Source organism: Chelonoidis abingdonii, chromosome 7 (assembly GCF_003597395.2).
Source record: "Chelonoidis abingdonii isolate Lonesome George chromosome 7, CheloAbing_2.0, whole genome shotgun sequence".
Lineage (NCBI taxonomy): Eukaryota > Metazoa > Chordata > Testudines > Testudinidae > Chelonoidis > Chelonoidis abingdonii.
In genome coordinates, this window is record NC_133775.1 from 74,121,645 (window position 1) to 74,138,755 (window position 17,111).

The 17,111-nt window shown below is 51.0% G+C and overlaps 1 protein-coding gene across 2 annotated transcripts; it reads left to right on the plus strand.

Moving 5' to 3' along the window:
* Nucleotides 1-286: 286 nt before the first annotated feature.
* Nucleotides 287-14,915, plus strand: HBEGF (heparin binding EGF like growth factor). Of its 2 annotated transcripts, XM_032801752.2 has the most exons (6): nucleotides 287-566; nucleotides 1,066-1,239; nucleotides 6,712-6,889; nucleotides 11,980-12,135; nucleotides 12,767-12,860; nucleotides 13,667-14,915. In XM_032801752.2, the coding sequence occupies exons 1-5, from the start codon at nucleotides 524-526 to the stop codon at nucleotides 12,837-12,839; spliced, it is 624 nt and encodes a 207-aa protein (XP_032657643.1). In that variant the 5' UTR covers nucleotides 287-523; the 3' UTR covers nucleotides 12,840-12,860; nucleotides 13,667-14,915. The 2 variants fall into 2 exon arrangements, with proteins under 2 accessions (XP_032657643.1, XP_032657642.1); XM_032801751.2 differs by lacking the exon at nucleotides 287-566 and having other exon boundaries at nucleotides 950-1,239; nucleotides 13,667-13,749.
* Nucleotides 14,916-17,111: the final 2,196 nt, after the last annotated feature.

The window sequence follows — 17,111 nt, forward strand, 5'->3', positions numbered from 1 at the left end:
AGTGAGTTTTTGAGTCTTTTACTAGTTGCTCTTCAAATTCTTTCTTGGCCTGCCAAGTTATATTTTTACAGTTGACTTGCAGATTGCCCCCACCTCTAAGAAACCTGGCTGTCTCACCCCAAAGTAAGGGACCTGAGTCACCAAGCACCAGCTTGACCGAGGGAATCCCCCTCCCACTCAGCCCCCAGAGTACTCACGCCAGCCCCCGCCCTTAGAGGGCGTGGCGTACACACCAGCATGGCCCCACCTTCCAGCCTCTACCCCTGGTGCTGGCACAGCCTGGGGCAGGAGAGAGAGAGGGCGCCTGCTGAGAGCTGGGCACGTGTGCACTGGGGAGGTGGGGCAGAGCAAGCTGCCTGGCAGGACCGAGGGAGCCCAGCGGCGTCTAACGCGAGGCGGGACAGCTCGGCGGGGTGCCGTGGGAGGCAGCAGGGCGATCGCAGAGCCGAGCCCAGAGCGCTGCGGGCACGACCAGCGCGTGGAAGCGGCCAGTTCGGGAGCCACGCGCCGGGCAGGGAGCGACATGAAGCGGCTGCTCGTGGTTGTCAGTGTCCTTCTGGCTGCAGGTGAGGAGCAGGGCGAGCTGCACGCAGGGCCGTCCCGCAGGGGAGCGCGAGCGGCTGCGGCGGCGGCAGCGGGCAAAGTTTGTTCCTTGCCCCGCGCCCGAATGGCCAGTGCGCTGGCACCGCAGCAGAGCGCGCCGCGGCCGAGCCCGCCCGGCAGCCCGGATCCCTCTGCCCACGCGCCCAGTGTCCAGGTGCTGGAGGCTGCGCTTGCACAACGGGCCGGGGCCGGGCTCCCTCTGGCGGGGGAGCCCCTCGCCTTGGCCTCCCTCCAGGAGCCCCCTCCCTAGCGCTTCTCCCCAGCCAGCCGGGCCCTGCTGTGCCTCTGGGAGCTGTTCCTAGCCCACCTGCCGGAGCGCGGAGCTTAATTCATCCGGGGCGGCCCGGCCCGGTGACGGTAAATACGGTACCTGGCCCCGGGGCTGCCATATGGAGAGCGCCCGGCAAGTGCGGTGCGGTGCCCGGCGCTGTACTCTCAGGAACCCCGCTCTCTGTCCCTCAGGGTGTTCCATGGCGGCGCCCGGAGCCGGGCTAGAAGTGCTGCGGGGCCCGGGCTTCCACGAGGCGAGCGGCGGCCGGTCCATCGCGCGGCTGCTCCGGAGCGGGCTAGAGGAGGAGCGCGACCCGGACGGCGGCGGGGTCTCGTCGGGGGATTATTTCCTGGAGCTTCCGAGAGGTGCGTGTGTGCGGGACTCGCCGGGCGCGGGGGACTGGCAGCGCCAGGTGGCCTCCCCTGCGGAGATGAGGAGCGGGAGGAGCCCGCGGGTCCCGATCCGGGGCTGCCCAGAGGCTGGGTGCTCGGATCCAGGGTATGGGGTTCGAGCCCAGCTCAGGAACAACGGCAGCAGGCTGCTGAAGGGAAATCGATTTAACTCTGGCAGCGCTGGGATCTCTTGGGTAAGGGTAGAGGTGACCCAGTGCCAGGGGACCCTTTCCCCACTCGGGAGTGTCACAGATTGCATCTTCTGTGTGACACCACGGGGGAAGGAGGGGAGTGAGTCAGATGCAGCAATATACATAAGCAGGTGCTTAACTTTAAGCATGGCCCATTGGCTTCCAGGCAGCATGCTTAAAGCTAACCATGTGCTTTGCTGAGCTGGCATGGTGTTAAGCGGGTGCTTACATGCTGGCCTGGCTTGAGAGGTTATTCCTGGGGCTGCTTGTGGGGGTAAGGAGGAGCATGGTATGATTGGCTAGGCTGGGTGGATAGGGAGAAACTTTTCTAACTAGCATGGGGTTGACTCTGGGGTTAGTTTCTCTTGGGCGCTGAAAGGCAAGGAGTGTCCCTGGGAAAGGCTGGGAGTGGGGTAAGCCCCAGAGCTGAGGGGGCAGTTCTGTTGTTGATTGATGTGTGCAGAGCCCTGACAGCAGGAATCCAAGGAGGGAGGGGAAGCCAGACCAGAATGTTCCCACGGAAATTCCTGCCTTATTTGCTTTGTGTCGCTTCAGTTGTTTTTAGTAGTTCCTTGTCTGTACTCTTTGCCTTCTCTGTTACACTGGAGTCCCCAGTGCCCCTGCCGAGACCCAGTGCTGCATTCCCTGTAACACCCAAATCCCCAGTGCTTCATCCCTGTTACCCCCAGTCCCCGGGGACTCTTCCCAGGTCCAGCATGCAGTTTTGTCATTCATGGCATGTTTAATGCACAACCTTCTCCAAAGCAGGAGGAGAGGGAGACTCGGTAGCTAAGGGGTCCTGTAACTGTTCAGTTGTTGAAGTAACGCCCTCTCTCGTGGGAAAGTCCTGTAGAACGAATAGATTCCTAGGCCAGAAGGGACCATTACGATCAGCCACATCCCAGAGAACTGCCCCAAAATAATGCCTAGAGCAGATCTTTTAGGAAAACGTCCAGTCTAGATTAGTGAGGGCACTGAGAGAGCTCTGTGGAAATGGCTTTAAACCCCCATGTCATTCAATAGAGAAGGAGATCGTTCCATAGGTGTTTTGCACCTCTATGTAGAAATCTATAAAAGATATGGGATTCCCTGTTCGCTTCTATAGGATGGTCCCCAAAAGCCTACAGAAAGGTTGAGCTCTCTGTATTACATCATCTGGGACACTCCCCTGTGTGGGTCCATCCAGTTGAGATGGCATGCCATCCCTATCTGGAGTGGTCACCACCCATGAGTCACATCCCACCGCCCACACACTGCTACTTCTCATACCAGCCAAGGGTTAGTCACTGAGCTGGGGGCATCTGAGTCCACCTTAACCCTGCTGTGCCTGTCCATTTATGTCTGGTTTCTCTAACGTTCTTTGGGCAAAGTGCTGGTGTTAGCTTGGTTGTGACCAGGATTTGACACAGGGACAAATTCAGACCTGGCGTTACCAATGTAACTCCACTGACATCATTCAGATTGCGTGCACGCACATCGTCTGCCTATTACACTCTGTGGCTTTTCCTCATTTTTGTTCCCTCTCTAGGCTTGTCATGGTTCCTCTCCATGTGTGACTGTGTGCCCATCAGCTTTGCAAAACCAGGCTGATCTGTTGCACCACAGGGGTGGAGTCTGGGGAGACTCATCCTCTCTCCCTGTCTGTCCTCACCACAAACCTTTCCTCACTCTCCTCCTTTCCTGTCTCTTCCCACCACTAGCTGTCACAGTTCTCCCCACCTCACACGCATGCTCCTTGGGCCACCCTCTCCTCTCCATTTCTCCACATCTTTCTGTTCTTCTTGGGATGGGTGCATTTCATCTTTCCGAATACCAGAAGTGAGCGTTTGGAAGGGCAAGAGGTGTCTCGCTCTAGTGTGGGTTAACTGACAGGCCTCTGATGTCTCAGGTTTGAGAAGAGGATCAGTTGGGAGTGGGATTAGGGTCATCAGATGCCCAGATTTTATATGGACAGTCCTATTTTTGTGTCTTTTTCTTATATAGGCTTCTTTTACCCCCCACCTCCTGTCTCATTTTTTCACACTTGCTGGCTGGTCACCCAAAGTGGGATGCTTGGATGTGATCCTAGTACTTTGGGGAGTGGTAGTCACCTGTTCTTGCCTCCTCCACACTCTGTAGGGCAGGGCTTCTCAGTTGGGGGGGGTACATCCCTGGGGGGGAGGGTCATGGGGAGCAGTCAGAGTGATTGCAAGGGTGAAATTTTATTAAAGTCTAAAGCAGAGAAGATCTGGCTCCTCCTCACACCCTTGCCCTCTGCGGTCAGTGTTCTCTGTCAGCCTCTTGAAGTACACACACAGATGAATCACATAGGTTGATCATTGCTACCCTTGCTTTATAGCAAAGTAAGTGGATTGTGAAAATATTTGATGAAGGGTGGCCAGCGTGGATGGGTTGAGACACAAAGGGGTCATCAGTTCTTCTCTGGCCTGGGAGCCCCTTCCTCAAACCCCATCACTCCTGATGCCTCTAGCTGTTGTGTCAGCCGTGTCCTGCGGAAAGGAGATGTCCCTGAGTTATCTTGAGGCACTGATCAGTCTGGAACATGCTCTCTGCATGCAGAGGTCTCTGCCATCATTTCCTGCTCTTGTCTTACCCAGCACCCTTCCTACTTCTTGTGCCTGTGAGCCAGCCGCTGACCCCTGCTGGCCAGAGTGGAATGACAGGCCTGTGAGATGGCTTCCCTCAAATGGCTCTGTCCTGCACCTGCAGAGTTCCCTTGATCTCTGATCTGAGGACAAGGGGATAGAGCAGGAGTGGGCAAACTTTTTGGCCCTAGGGCCACATCGGGGTGCAAAACTGTATGGAGGGCCGGATAGGGAAGGCTGTACCTCCCCAAACAGCCTGGCCCCCACCTCCATCCGACCCCTCCAACTTCCTTCCCCCTGACTGCCCCCCTCAGAACCCCACACCCATCCAACCCCCCTGCTCCTTATCCCCTGACCGCCCCCCTCCTGGGACCCCTGTCCCTAACCACCCCCTGGACCCTACTCGCTATCTAATTCCCCCGTTCCCTGCCACCCCCCGAACCTCTGCCCTATCCAACCGCCCCCTGTTCCCCATCCCTTGACCACCATCACTCAGAACCTCTACCCCACCCAACTGCCCCCGGTCCCTGTCCCCTGACTGCCCCCCAGGACCACCTGCCCCTTATCCAACCCCCCAGCCCTGTGGCTGCAGGGCAGGGGGAACAGCAGGGAAGGGCCCAGGGCTAGCCTCCCAGGCTCAGAGCTCGGGGGCCAGGCAGGACCGTCCTACAGGCCGTAGTTTGCCCACCTCTGGGATAGATGCACAAGGACCTGGGAGGCAAGCAGGGAGAAGTGCGGTTCTAAACGTCCTTCCCCTTTCCCTGCGATAGCAACCCTCTGCCCTGCGGGTCACAGTGCCTGCGGCAGGGAGATAAGCCAGCAGGGCTCCCATCAGACACATGCAGTTCCTGTGTGGTTTGTTGTCTCTGTGGTTCTTTGTGAATTGAGAACTTGCAAAGCTCCTGCAATATCCCGGGTGGCTCCGTCTTTTATTTCTCTGGCCCTGGTGGAGTCTGAACCTGTCGGTACTGCCAGGCCCCCCACACTGTGTGGTACTTGGAGGCCAGATTATGCTGCCCACCAAGGGGTGCTGTAGGATTCAGGCTTTACTCCAAGCAAGGAGGGTATTGGAACCTAGCTCTTAATCATAGAAATGTGGGGCTGGTGGGGACCTCGAGAGGTCGTCTAGCCCAGCCCTTGCGCTGAGTCAGGACCAAGGAAACCTACACCATCCTGACAAGCGTTTGCCCAGTCTGTTCTTAAAAACCTCCAGCAATGGGGATTCCACAACATCCCTTGGTAACCTGCTCCAGAGCTTCACCATCTTTAGAATTAGACAACTTTTCCTAATATCTAACCTGAATCTCCCTTGCTGCAGATTAAGCCCATTACTTCTTACCCTATCTTCAGTGAATGTGGAGAACAACCGATCCCAGTTGTTTTTAGAGAGCCCTGAACATATCTGAAGTTTGTATTCAGGGCCCCCCCAAATCTTCTTTTCTCAAAACTAAACATGCCCAGTTTCTTTAACCTTTCCTCACAGATCAGGTTTTCTAAACCTTGTCTCGTTTTTGTTGCTGTCCTCTGAACTCTCTCCAATTTGTCCACATCTCTCCTAAAGTGTGGTGCCCTGAACTGGACACAGTACTCCAGCTGAGGCCTCACTAGTGCTGAGTAGAGTGGGACAGTTCCCTCCCTTTTCTTACATACAACGTGCCTATTAATACTCTCCAAAATGATGTTAGTCTTTTTTGCAACTGCATCATACTGTTGACTCATGGTTGCCACATGTCAGATGTTGTCTGGGGGCTGTCCCGGTTTCAGTGAGGAATACCATTTCCTCCAGGCCTGGTGTGTGTGTTTGGGGGGTGAGGGGGAGCATGGATGGACACGCAGTAGCTTATTACGTATTGGCTTTCAAGGCTTGAAAGTTGACATCATGTTGCAGTTTGATGTTTGGATGCAGAGTGGTAGTGGCCCAAGGTAGTGATTCCTTAGCTGTGTCACTGACACTACCATAGAGTGTAAGAGTTCTTCAGGTTTCTCAAGGATGTTCCTGAGCCAATGAGGCATGCTATAGTGCTGTATGCTCCCACTGAAGTCCCTCAGAATTCATGGTGCTCAACACCTGGCACTTTGGCTGTCATCAGAGCAGTTTGCAGGCACAGCTAGGGGAGGCATTGTTTGACGTTAAAAATTGTTTCCACTGAAATTCAAAAATGACAGATTTCATGGGACTGTGTCTGTTTACATCAGCTTGTTTTCAGAAAACCTAAATTTGGGGCCTGAACTGACCTGCCAGTGCCCTGTAATAGTGCATGTGTCGTATGTGCAAGCCATCATTGTAACCAGAGGAAAATTGGCCTGATTAGGGCTATGAATAGCCTCTTACAAAAGACTAGACTGATCAGAGAAAGAAAGGGTAGATAAAGACTCAATTCTTAATCTTCCGTGGTCAGTGGAAACCAGCGTATATAATAGTAACACGTGAAGTATGTACTGTCCTGTTTTTCTCTCTGAATCTGCACTGACTTGTTCCCTTCTTTCCTTTAGCATCTTTATGAACCAGAAATGCTCTGATATTTGTTGAAATCTGCAAAAATGGTGAAACCTCTGGCTGGGGGCAGATAGTCTGTCAGTGATGCTAGAGCTGAGGCAGATGCCTGACAAAATGCTGTGCTGGATACAGTTGAGTTGACTTGTGTTCTTCTTTTAAAATTGTCTTCCAGTTGCCTTCTTGTCCAAGCCAGAAGGTTTGGTTACTCCAAAAAAAGAAGGGAAAGGGAAGAAAAGGAGGAAGGGCAAAGGCAAGGGGAAGAAGAGAGACCCATGTCTGCGAAAGTACAAGGACTTCTGTATTCATGGAGAATGCAGATACATCAGTGAACTGAAAGTTCCATCCTGCATGTAAGTTATTGGCATATTTCTGACATAGGGGAACCTTAGTCATTGTTCCTTGAATTCTCTAAACCACACACAGGAAGAGTGTAGGAGATATTTTTAGTGCATACTCGTAGAGCCCTGTGCAGATACAAAATTTGGATCCACATCCGATCCGCAATCTGCAAACATGGTGAACAATACATCCGCGGATTTGCAGGGTGCCACATACTCTCACGCTGTGAGGATACTATTCTGTTTTCATGTGCTGCTTGGGTTTTGCATCACTTTGGGACCCTGTGATCAACCCTGTACTGCGTTGGGTCTTGTTAATGGTACAGGTCCAGATGTGTGTCCCTCTATCACACACATCAGCCTTCGGTTAAATTCCTCAGTGTTCTGAATCCAGGGATGCCACATGAATCTCTGTGGGCCCTGAGTGAGCATGGAGTTTAGCCTTCAGGAAGTCAATATGACACAACTTCCCTTTGTGGCATATTTGTCTATTGCAGGGCACTTGGTAGCCCTTTCCAGTCACACCTTCAGAAGTGGGCGCTCACTTTAGGAACCTAGACTCAGGAGCCTGTAGCCTGTGTTTCAGGAGTGCTGGTTCCCCCCAACTCCAGCTGAGGTCAGTAGGAGCTGGGATGTTCTGCACCTCTAAAGATCAGGCCCTGGGAGCAGGCGGCTGAGCTCTCCTGAAAATCTAACCATAGCCGTCTCAAGCTGGGCACCCAGCAACAGAGGCACTTGAATTGGGTGGCAGCTCCTGAACATGGCTGTTCCTATCTTCATGGGCACATCTAATTAATGTGTCCCATCATGTGTTGTGTAGATAGCAGCTCTGGTGATGGCTGGGGAGGGGGTAGAGGAAGAGTCGCAGAGAATGGGGAAGCTGGAAGGATCCACTTGGCCCTGAGAGACTCTGAGATTGGCAGAGTGACGGAGTATTCTTTCTACACCAAGAACCTATTCTTGAATAATGTCTTCAGAGGACAAGACCGAAAAATGCTTTCATTCAGCATCAGGAATACACACCAGCAACTGTCGCAGTCTAGCAGCGAGAACCGCTAGGCCAGGGGCGGCAAACTTTTTGACCTGAGGGCCACATCTGAGTATGGAAATTGTATGGTGGGCCATGAATACTCACAAAATTAGGGTTGAGGTGCAGGAGGAATTGAGGGCTGCGACCGAGGGGTTCGGAGGGCAGGAAGAGGATAAGGGCAGGGGGTCGGGGCATGGGAGGGAGATTGGGGTGCAGGCTCCAGGCAGCACTTACCTCAAGCAGCTCCCGGAAGCAGTGGCATGTCTCCCCTCTGGCTCTTATGTGGACCTGTAGCCAGGCAGCTTTGTGTGCTGCTCTGTCCGCAGGCGCTGCCCCTGCAGCTCTCATTGGCCACAGTTCCTGGCCAGTGGGAGCTGTGGGGGCGGCACTTGGGGCAGGGGCAGTGTGGGGAGCCCTCTGGCTGCCCCTACACGTAGGAGCTGGAGGGAGGACGTGCAGCTGCTTCTGGGAGCTGCGGAACGTGCGCACGGAGCGTCCCCCAACCCCACTGCCCGGCTGGAGCGTGGGAGCGAGGCAAGCCGCAGACCCTGCTCCCCAGCAGGAGCTCGAGGTCCAGATTAAATCAGCTGGTGGGCCTGATGTGGCCCGTGGGCCATAGTTTGCCCACTCCTGCGCTAGGCCAATGAATAGTTTCTCAAAGGGAAACAGTGGAAGCTGAAAATGAAAGCCCTGGAGAACACACTGTAGGGAAGATTTTTTTAGAGTGGCCAGCGGGAGATGGAGTTAGACGTGACTGGGTTCTTTCATCTCTGATTCTCTTGGTTAAGCTGATGTATTTGTTGTAGGTGCTGCAAGCAAGTTCTCCCTTTGCATTAGAGTTTACGGTCACTTCTTGTCTGGCATTGTCTCACCATAGAGATGAGGTAGATGGTCTTCTCCAGCACAGAGGTGTCTTTCTGAGGAGCTCCGTTGAAGGCTTCCTTGTCCTAGACCATCTAGTGCGGGGCTCTGCTCTTCTTCTGCAGCAGTTTGGAGCTTGGGGGCTGGAAAGGGAAAGTAAATCTCTTCATCCACCTCTTAAAATGTGACAGCCCTGTCTGTTGCACCAGTGCAGTAGTGCAAGCAGAAGGAGAATTTGGTGTTTAGACTCTCTCTGACCCAGCTCCAAGCAGCCAGAGTTGGACTCAACAGCTTTGAGGGCACTGTGCATGGCAGCCTGCCAGGAACATGTTGAAGCTGCTTCATTATGAACCGTTCCTCTGTTTACCCCCATGTTGGAGATGCTTCCCTGGGCTGAACCACTGCTGTTAATCAATCATTCTCTGCCTCTTCTGGGTGCCATCCTCTGAGGAGCTAAAAGCGCTTTCAGACATGAAAGGACTCCCTCTGCTATCACCCTGAGGAGGTAGGGAAGTATCAGTCACCCATGCCCACTGCACAGGTCGGGGAAGCTGAAGCTGGCGAGAGTTTGTTGCAGTGTGGACACTGGCCTGAACCTCGCAGCTCATTTCTTGTCAGGCTCCACAGAACACTGATCTGGTGGTGCTCTGTAACCCATCCCCTGAGCTACCGCTGCCTGTCCACAGAACTTGCTGAAGATCGCAGAGCCCTGGCGCGCATCGTGTGCAACCTTCTGGCATTGGAAACATGGGGCAGCGTGGTGTTGTGGAGATCAGTGAGTGCTGCCCTGGGAGCCTCTGAGTGTACTCTGCCCAGAAGCTGCAGCTGAGGGAATTCCTAATGCAGCCTGAGCAGCTGGCTCCTGAAACATGATGCTCTCAGCAGTCGCCAGCACAGAGCAGTCTCTGCTGTCAGGGTCCTAAGCAGCTAACTATCTGGGCTGCTGCAAAGGTCGATGACACCTCTTGCAGGAGAGCAGCAGGTGCTTGGGGGGACAGATTCTCCGGACAGTCAGGCACCCGACTGAACTCCTGATGGATCGTGCTGGGGATGCTCTTCCTTAACCAGTGCTTCCTGTGGGGACAGGGTCTTAGGGCGGCAGTGGAAGGAGGTGTCCGGAGGGCAAGGGCCAGGGCTGGATTAAGGCTCACCCATCCAGACCTCAGCAAGAGGCAGACTCCACTGTTGAGAAGGCCACATTCCCACGAGCTAATTTCCCTAGCAGCACTCTTCTGCCTCAGTTCTCCCATCCCCCATGAGAGCAGATGCTCTGAGGTGGCTCACTCACCACTGCTCTTGCCTTTAACAAGATCTAAAGGAGTCTGATGTTCTCAGCTGCAGTGGCTGGTATCCAGTAGCCACCCGCTGAGAAAGCTGAGGGATTGTGAGCATTCCAGCCTTGCTTTGCTCAGCCAGCATCTTGGTGGATCCAGGGCTGCTGCTTTGAGTTTCACTGCGACCTTTGCCTGCTGTGGTTGTTGGGAGAACATGTTGCTGTAGCACACTGTGGTATTAGCTGAGGGCACTGGCAGCACTTTGTTCTGGAGAGGGCTCAGGGTTTGCTGGAGACCTTCTGGTTCTTCAGCTCCTGTGGTTCTTTGCTTTTGGTGTAATGTGAGTATTGGAGGCTGACGATGACATTGATACATCGCATGTGCTGGATTTAATGGCGCTCGATCTAAACGTGGGACACTTGATCTTGATGTCTGGAATGTGTCCACATGTTTGGCAAGAAGCTCTGATTGGGCCTTGGCAAGGGTCCGAGGCTATGGGGGTGGTGATGTATATTAGGCTGTTTACGTGATTCTCCTTTGACTCACTGCAAGGGGTGTTTGGGTAATTAGCCTCCTGGCTCTGATGCAGGTTTTATTTCTGTTACATGAATAATTACCTGGCCAGAGGAGAGGTTGGTGGCTCATGGGTCACGAGTGCTGGTTTGCTCCCATCTGAGAAGTGCGTCTGTGGGAAATATCCCCACAGGAGGCATTCAAACCTCTTTCATCTCCATTACCAAGTGTGAGATCAGACCTGTCCTTGGCTTTCTTAAATGGGACTTCCAGGCTCTGAAAATGGGAGCTGAAGACGTTTATCCTAGTGCTGAGCTCTAAGTCCCTGACATGCTAATAGAATTCAAGGATCTCTGTGCAGTGGACAATACTTAGCTGAGCTCATATTTTAACGGCCTCCTCTCAGCCTACATCTAACGGGAGCTGGGATGACTCAAGTGTGCCCCAATGACAAAACTCTGGTCCAGGGTGGAGTGATGCCCCTGGTCCCACCCCTTCAGCCTGCCTCCCCACTAATCTCACCCCCTCTTACCTGCTTCTGAGCGCTGGAAGGCATGTGACAGGATCTGGAGGGTTTAGGTGACCTAGTACGGTTCAGGGCAGACAAACAGAACTGGATGGAGCTGGGAGCCCATCATGCACGAGGCAGCTATTCTGACACTTTTTTTTATTTTACATAGCACTCAATGATTCCAGTGTTCTACTCTTTCATGAAATGTGGCCAGCTCTGGGGAGGGGAGAAGCGAGGTAGTTAAACGGAGCACACATGCTGCACGCCAGCAGGGCACTTTGGACCAAGGTCCCTGAAAATGTCGTGGGATTGCTAATGTCTCCACAGACCCTTAGATTCAAAAGTCTTATGGGGAAGACCCCCATGTGACTGGCTGAATAGAGCCCAATATATTCATGCTGAAGGCTTGAATCCATCCTGCTGGGGATCCAGGCAGTCTAGGAAACCCTGTCCTGATGCTTGGGCCAGTACCCACTCTGGTTCACTGTGGGAAATGCCAACCCAGTGCCCAGCAGCAATGTCAAATGGTTGGGCAGGGGGCTGGGCTGTACTGGATGTGGGGAGGACAGTAGAGAGCAATAGGTGATACTAGGACCTGTCAGGGACACTGTCCCTGTCCCTGGGAGGAGATGACTGCCCTGGAGAGGGTGCAGCTAAGGCCAGCAATGGCGACGCCAGGCCTGAAGGATTGAAGCACTGAGTGAAGGTTCAGGGCCTTGGGCCGAGTCTCACTGGCGAGGAGGAGGCCGTGTGTCCTGAGAGCTAGGAGAGGGATGGAGATGTTCCGTGACGCTTGGGTGGAAGGGGCTGGAGAACAGTTCTGATGATCATTAATACTCAGGGCAAAACTTTGCTCCTAGAGTGCCCCATTGCTACTGTCTTTTTAACTCTCTTTCCTCCCCCCACAAACTAGATGCCAGCCAGGGTACCATGGCGAGCGGTGCCACGGCCTCACTCTCCCTGTGGAAAATCCCTCCACCAGTTATGACCATACCACAGCGTTGGCTGTCGTAGCGGTGGTGCTCTCCTCTCTGTGTCTCATCATCATCGCTGCATTGCTGATGCTCAGGTAATGGGGAGTGGGCTGCCATGCGCTGGTCACAAGACCTACCTTGCAACTCGGGGGTGGGAGGGAAGGAGGCTCCTTGTGATCACACTGCATGGGATACACCCGCCTACTCTTAAACCCAGAGCCCTGACCCCAACCTGGATGAACTGCCCCCGCTGAAACCATTGCTGGTATTCCCTGGGGCTCAAGCCCTCTGTGTATGGGAGCAGGGGTCTCCCTGGCTCAGTGGCCAGTGACATTTATAGCCTTGGACCACCTTGCTGTCCAGTTCTCTGTCCTTCTTGTCTTGGGTGGGTTTTTTTGTTGTTGTTTTTTTTTTTTTAATATATGCTCACCATGGGCTGGGTTTGTTCCCAGTTCTGCCCTGGGAAGATCCAGCAGTGTCAAACCAGCTGGGGGAGAAGCGGACTGATGGGAAGCAGTTGCTTTCTTTCTCCAGACATCAGAGCTATCCAGCCTCCTGCATGTCACCCCAAGGGAGGGACTGAGATGGAAGGTGTGGCACTGCATCATGTGGCCAAGATGAGAACAGTGACGGCCCCAGGCGGCTCCTGTTGCAGCGGGTGGGTTCATTACCCTGACCAGAGCAGCAGCGGCATGCTGGTGAATGTCTGTCTGCTTGTGTTTGCAGGTGTCACAAAAGAGGAGTTTATGATGTAGAAAACGAAGAGAAAATTAAGTTGGGCATCACCGGAAACCACTGATGGCATCGGGGGGCCTGCAAGGTAAACCCACCAGCATGGGCATTGTGGCATGGCAGGGGCAGTTTCCATCTGCAAGACTGCACACTGCCCTACTGGGCAGCGACAGGTGCAGCTAGCCCTTTCTTTTTGCTCCCATGTGTCCTTACCGTATTGCTGCATCATTCTTCCACACTCCCTTCCTCAGCCACTGGTGCAGTGGTAGTCTTCCAGTGTTGCACTGGCAATCAGAGGCTGTTTCACCCCAGAAGCAGCTGCACTTCAGTGGTGGGCAGGTGCTGGGAAGGGGAAATGCCCCCTCCACTGGTCCAAATGCTGATATCACACATGCTTCCAGGTTTTTAAATTAGGAAAATGTCATGAGTGAATTAATGTGTGGAAGGGATTACTAATTAGTAGGTGTCGTTCCAGGGGAGACTTTATCAAAAAGGTAAATATAGGTTGTTCGGTCTGATGGCACAACTCACACGGAATCAGTGGGAGCTGTGGGTGATCAGTACCTGTGAAGATGAGGCATATTATTAATACCTACCTGCATCCCAAATCCTATAAGGTCTGAGAGGCTGCATTGAAGTCAGTTGCAGCTCAGAGTACTCCACATCCAGATGCATGGGACATTGACTCTGGATTCAGGAAATCATTCACGCATGTGCTTGAGTTCCTTTGACCTAGGCGTGTTCCTAAGTTTCATGTATGAGCTTAAGTGTTTTCCTGAATCAGTGTGTCAGTGGGGGGTGCTCTTTGAGGATCTGCACCCACCAAAAAGCACATCGCCTTGCACAAGGCACAAGCCATGATGTTAAATGACCCAGCCTTGTGTTGTGTTTCAGGATTCAGCAGTGAAGCGATTCTACCTCCACCAAGAAGCCAGTCGTAGCAACTTAAGACTGTGTTTATTGGACCTACTGAAAAACCAATCGGAATGAAAGGAGAGTATCTGTTTTTGGGGGTTGTGTCAGAATGACTTCACTGAAACACACATCTCAATGAGCGAACCTGATCTGCTGGAATGAAAGAAGGTGGCGGGAGCAGTGACTTTCTGCTGGATGGTTTCCAATAAGTAGTGGAATTTCTTGAGGAGTCTCAGCTGAAGGGCTCCTGCTGAGGATGGAAAACTGGACCTTTGCTTTAGTGCTTTGCTAGGGACTGAAGAGTAACTAAAACCAAACCTGAATTTGGATCCTTCAATCAAATGCACGCTAAGGAACTAACTGTGAAAGACTTCAACTCCGCGGAGACTGACTTTGCGGCTTTATTAGATGGGGGCTGGGGAGGGAAACTATTTAACAAGATATTTTTCATGTTAAATTATATATTTATTTTAGATATACTGTACATAGTATTTATTTAGGGTCTGATCCTGTAGTCTGGAAATCAATGGGAGCTTTACCGTGAGTTCAGATGGCAGGATTGGCCCTCACTTTTTAATATGCAACATAATGGTCTAATAATTAACACTTTGTTACAAATGCTTAGATATTATTTAATGATGACTGGAAAAGGAGTTAGATAATTTTAATATGACAGATTTGGAACGGTGTGTCCTTACTAACTATTGTCCATGAATATTTCATGTGGCACTATAAGGGGAAAAATATGGACAGCATGAGCCAGAAACCAGATTTCAATACTTCTGCATGTCCCCTTCTTGCTGAGAAACAGCAGGCGAGGGGAATCACATGTATGTATGGGGCAAACTCAGACCTGTTGTAAGTGAGTGCAGCTCCACTGAATCTGACCTATACTGTCCAAACATGTCTGTTATTCAAAACTTGACTGGTGGTTACTCTAGCCTCTGCAATTGAAAAAAGGGGTGGATTGATTCAAAATCCAAAGCCTAGGCCAAACACCAAAGGGGCAGGAGACAAACATAGGCTCTATGTGGTCTTCGGGACCTCAAGGAAGTCTTATGGGTTCTCTTCCCTCATGGAGTTTCCTGAAGTCCCCACGTTAGAACAAGTTTGAGTTCTTATGTGTGTCAGATTTCAGAGGCTGCAGTGAGCAACCTCATGTTGTTACATCCTGTGCTTCCAGAACAGGTTCAGATGTTACAATCAAAATAAAAATAAACCAAACTCACTTGTCTCCTGTTCATTGAGCCCTCTGCTGGAAAGACTCCTGAAAGCAAGGTGATGTATAGACAGTAGCAGGGAGTATCAAAGCAGAGAGAGCTGGCTGTTTTTCCATGGGAAATTGGCTTTTCTCTAGCCTGTGTGTCTGCACTACACAAAGGCTCATTTTCAGACTGGAGTGCCTAAGTCCGCACGCGCATTTCCACATTTGAGGGCTCATCTTGGCACTAAGCAATATTTGTCTTTCTGTTTTCTAGTCCTGGAAAATATAGTGCCAGTCCATAAAAGACAACTGGGGGAATTATAGACCCCTCAGCTTAACTTCAATACCTGGAAAGATAATGGAGCACATAATTAAACAATCAATTTGCAAACACTTACATGATGATAATGTGATAAGTAACAATCAGCATGGATTTGTCAAGAACAAATCATGTCAAACCAACTTAATAGCTTTCTTTGACAGGATAACAACCCTTGTGGATAGAGGGAAGAGGTAGATGTGATATACTTTGACTTTAGTAAGGCTTTTGATACTGTCTCACATGACCTCATAAACAAACTAGGGAAATCCAACATGGATGGAGCTACTATAAGGTGGGTGCATAACTGGATGGAAAACTGTTTCCAGAGAGTAGTCAGTGGTTCACAGTCAAGCTGGAAGGGCATATCAAGGGTACTGCAGAGATCAGTTCTGGGTCCAGTTCTGTTCGATATCTTCATCAATGATTAGATAATGGCATAGAGAGTACACTTAAAGTTTATAGACGATACCAAGCTGGGAGGAGTTGCAAGTGCTTTGGAGGATAGGATTAAAATTAAAAATGATATGGACAAACTGGAGAAATGGTCTGAAGTAAATAGGATTCAATAAGAACAAATGCAAAGTACTCCGCTTAAGAAGGAACAATGAATGGCACACACACAAAGTGGGAAATTACTGACACAGGAAAGAGCACTGCAGAAAGGGATCTAGGGGTCTTAGTGGATCACAAGCTTAATATGAGTCAACAGTGTAACACTGTTGCAAAAAAAGCAAACATTCTGGGATGTATTAGCAGGAGTGTTGTAAGCAAGTCAGGAGAAATAATTCTTCTACTCTACTCCCTGCTGATTAGGCCCCAATTGGAGTATTGTGTCCAGTTCTGGGCACCACATTTCAGGAAAGATGTGGAGAAAGTTCAGAGAAGAACAACAAAAATGATTAAAGGTCTGGAAAACATGACCTATGAGGGAAGATTGAAAAATTGGGTTTGTTTAGTCTGGAGACAAGAAGACTGAGCAGGGACATAACAGTTTTCAAGTACTTAAAAGGTTGTTACAAGAAGGAGGAAGAAAAATTGTTCTTCTTAACCTCCCGGGATAGGACAAGAAGCAATGGGCTTAAATTGCAGCCAGGGCAGTTTAGATTGGACATTAGGAAAAACTTCCTAACTGTCAAGATGGTTAAGCACTGAAACAAATTGCCTTTAGAGGTTGTGGAATCTCTGTCATTGGAGATTTTTAAGAGCAGGTTAGACAAACCCCTGTCAGGGATGGTCTAGATAATCCTTAGCCCTGCCATGTGTGCAGGGAACTGGATGAGATGACCTCTTGAGGTCCCTTCCAGTTCTATGATTCTAAGATTTACTAGTCCTTTAAAGCATTTGCACTGATCAGGCCAAAGTCTAGCTCTGGCAAAGCATGAGGTATCAGTCCTTAAAATCATGTTGTACTGATTGCCAGCCAGCTTTTTCTTTTTCTGCTTCTTTTAAGACAAGATCCTTGCAGCTGATCTCTCATTAAATGCTAACATGTTTATGCCATTTATAAACTTGGCAGGGTATGAAGCAATAATTGCAATCTCTAGTGGTTCTCAAGATCCACTAAAATCATGTCACAAGCAAAGTGGAGGGAAAGGAGTAAAATGGTAGTAAAAGGTGACATAATGTTAAAGCCCAACAACTTACAACTTGTCAGGTGTAGAAATAAAAGCCCTATACCCTTGGAAAGCCATGAATCTCAAATTTTCTGGGCATGCCTTTCTAATGACGTTTCATGTGAAATCCAGATCTTAGATACTAATGACATTCCTTAGTTTAACAGGGCATTTTGGTGCTGATTGTGAAGTCCCAGACTTTGGATCAATATAATGTTTATTCCTTCCTTAGATGACTAACACATTCAAGTGCTTATGCAGTGATTTAAGTACCCCCATGTAGCA

Coding starts and splice junctions, on each gene's coding strand:
- HBEGF (XM_032801751.2), top strand. CDS start 993: ATGGAGAGCGCCCGGCAAGTGCGGTGCGGTGCCCGGCGCTGTACTCTC. Junction 6,890..11,979: donor CTGAAAGTTCCATCCTGCAT/GTAAGTTATTGG, acceptor CCCACAAACTAG/ATGCCAGCCAGGGTACCATG. Junction 12,136..12,766: donor GCTGCATTGCTGATGCTCAG/GTAATGGGGAGT, acceptor TTGTGTTTGCAG/GTGTCACAAAAGAGGAGTTT.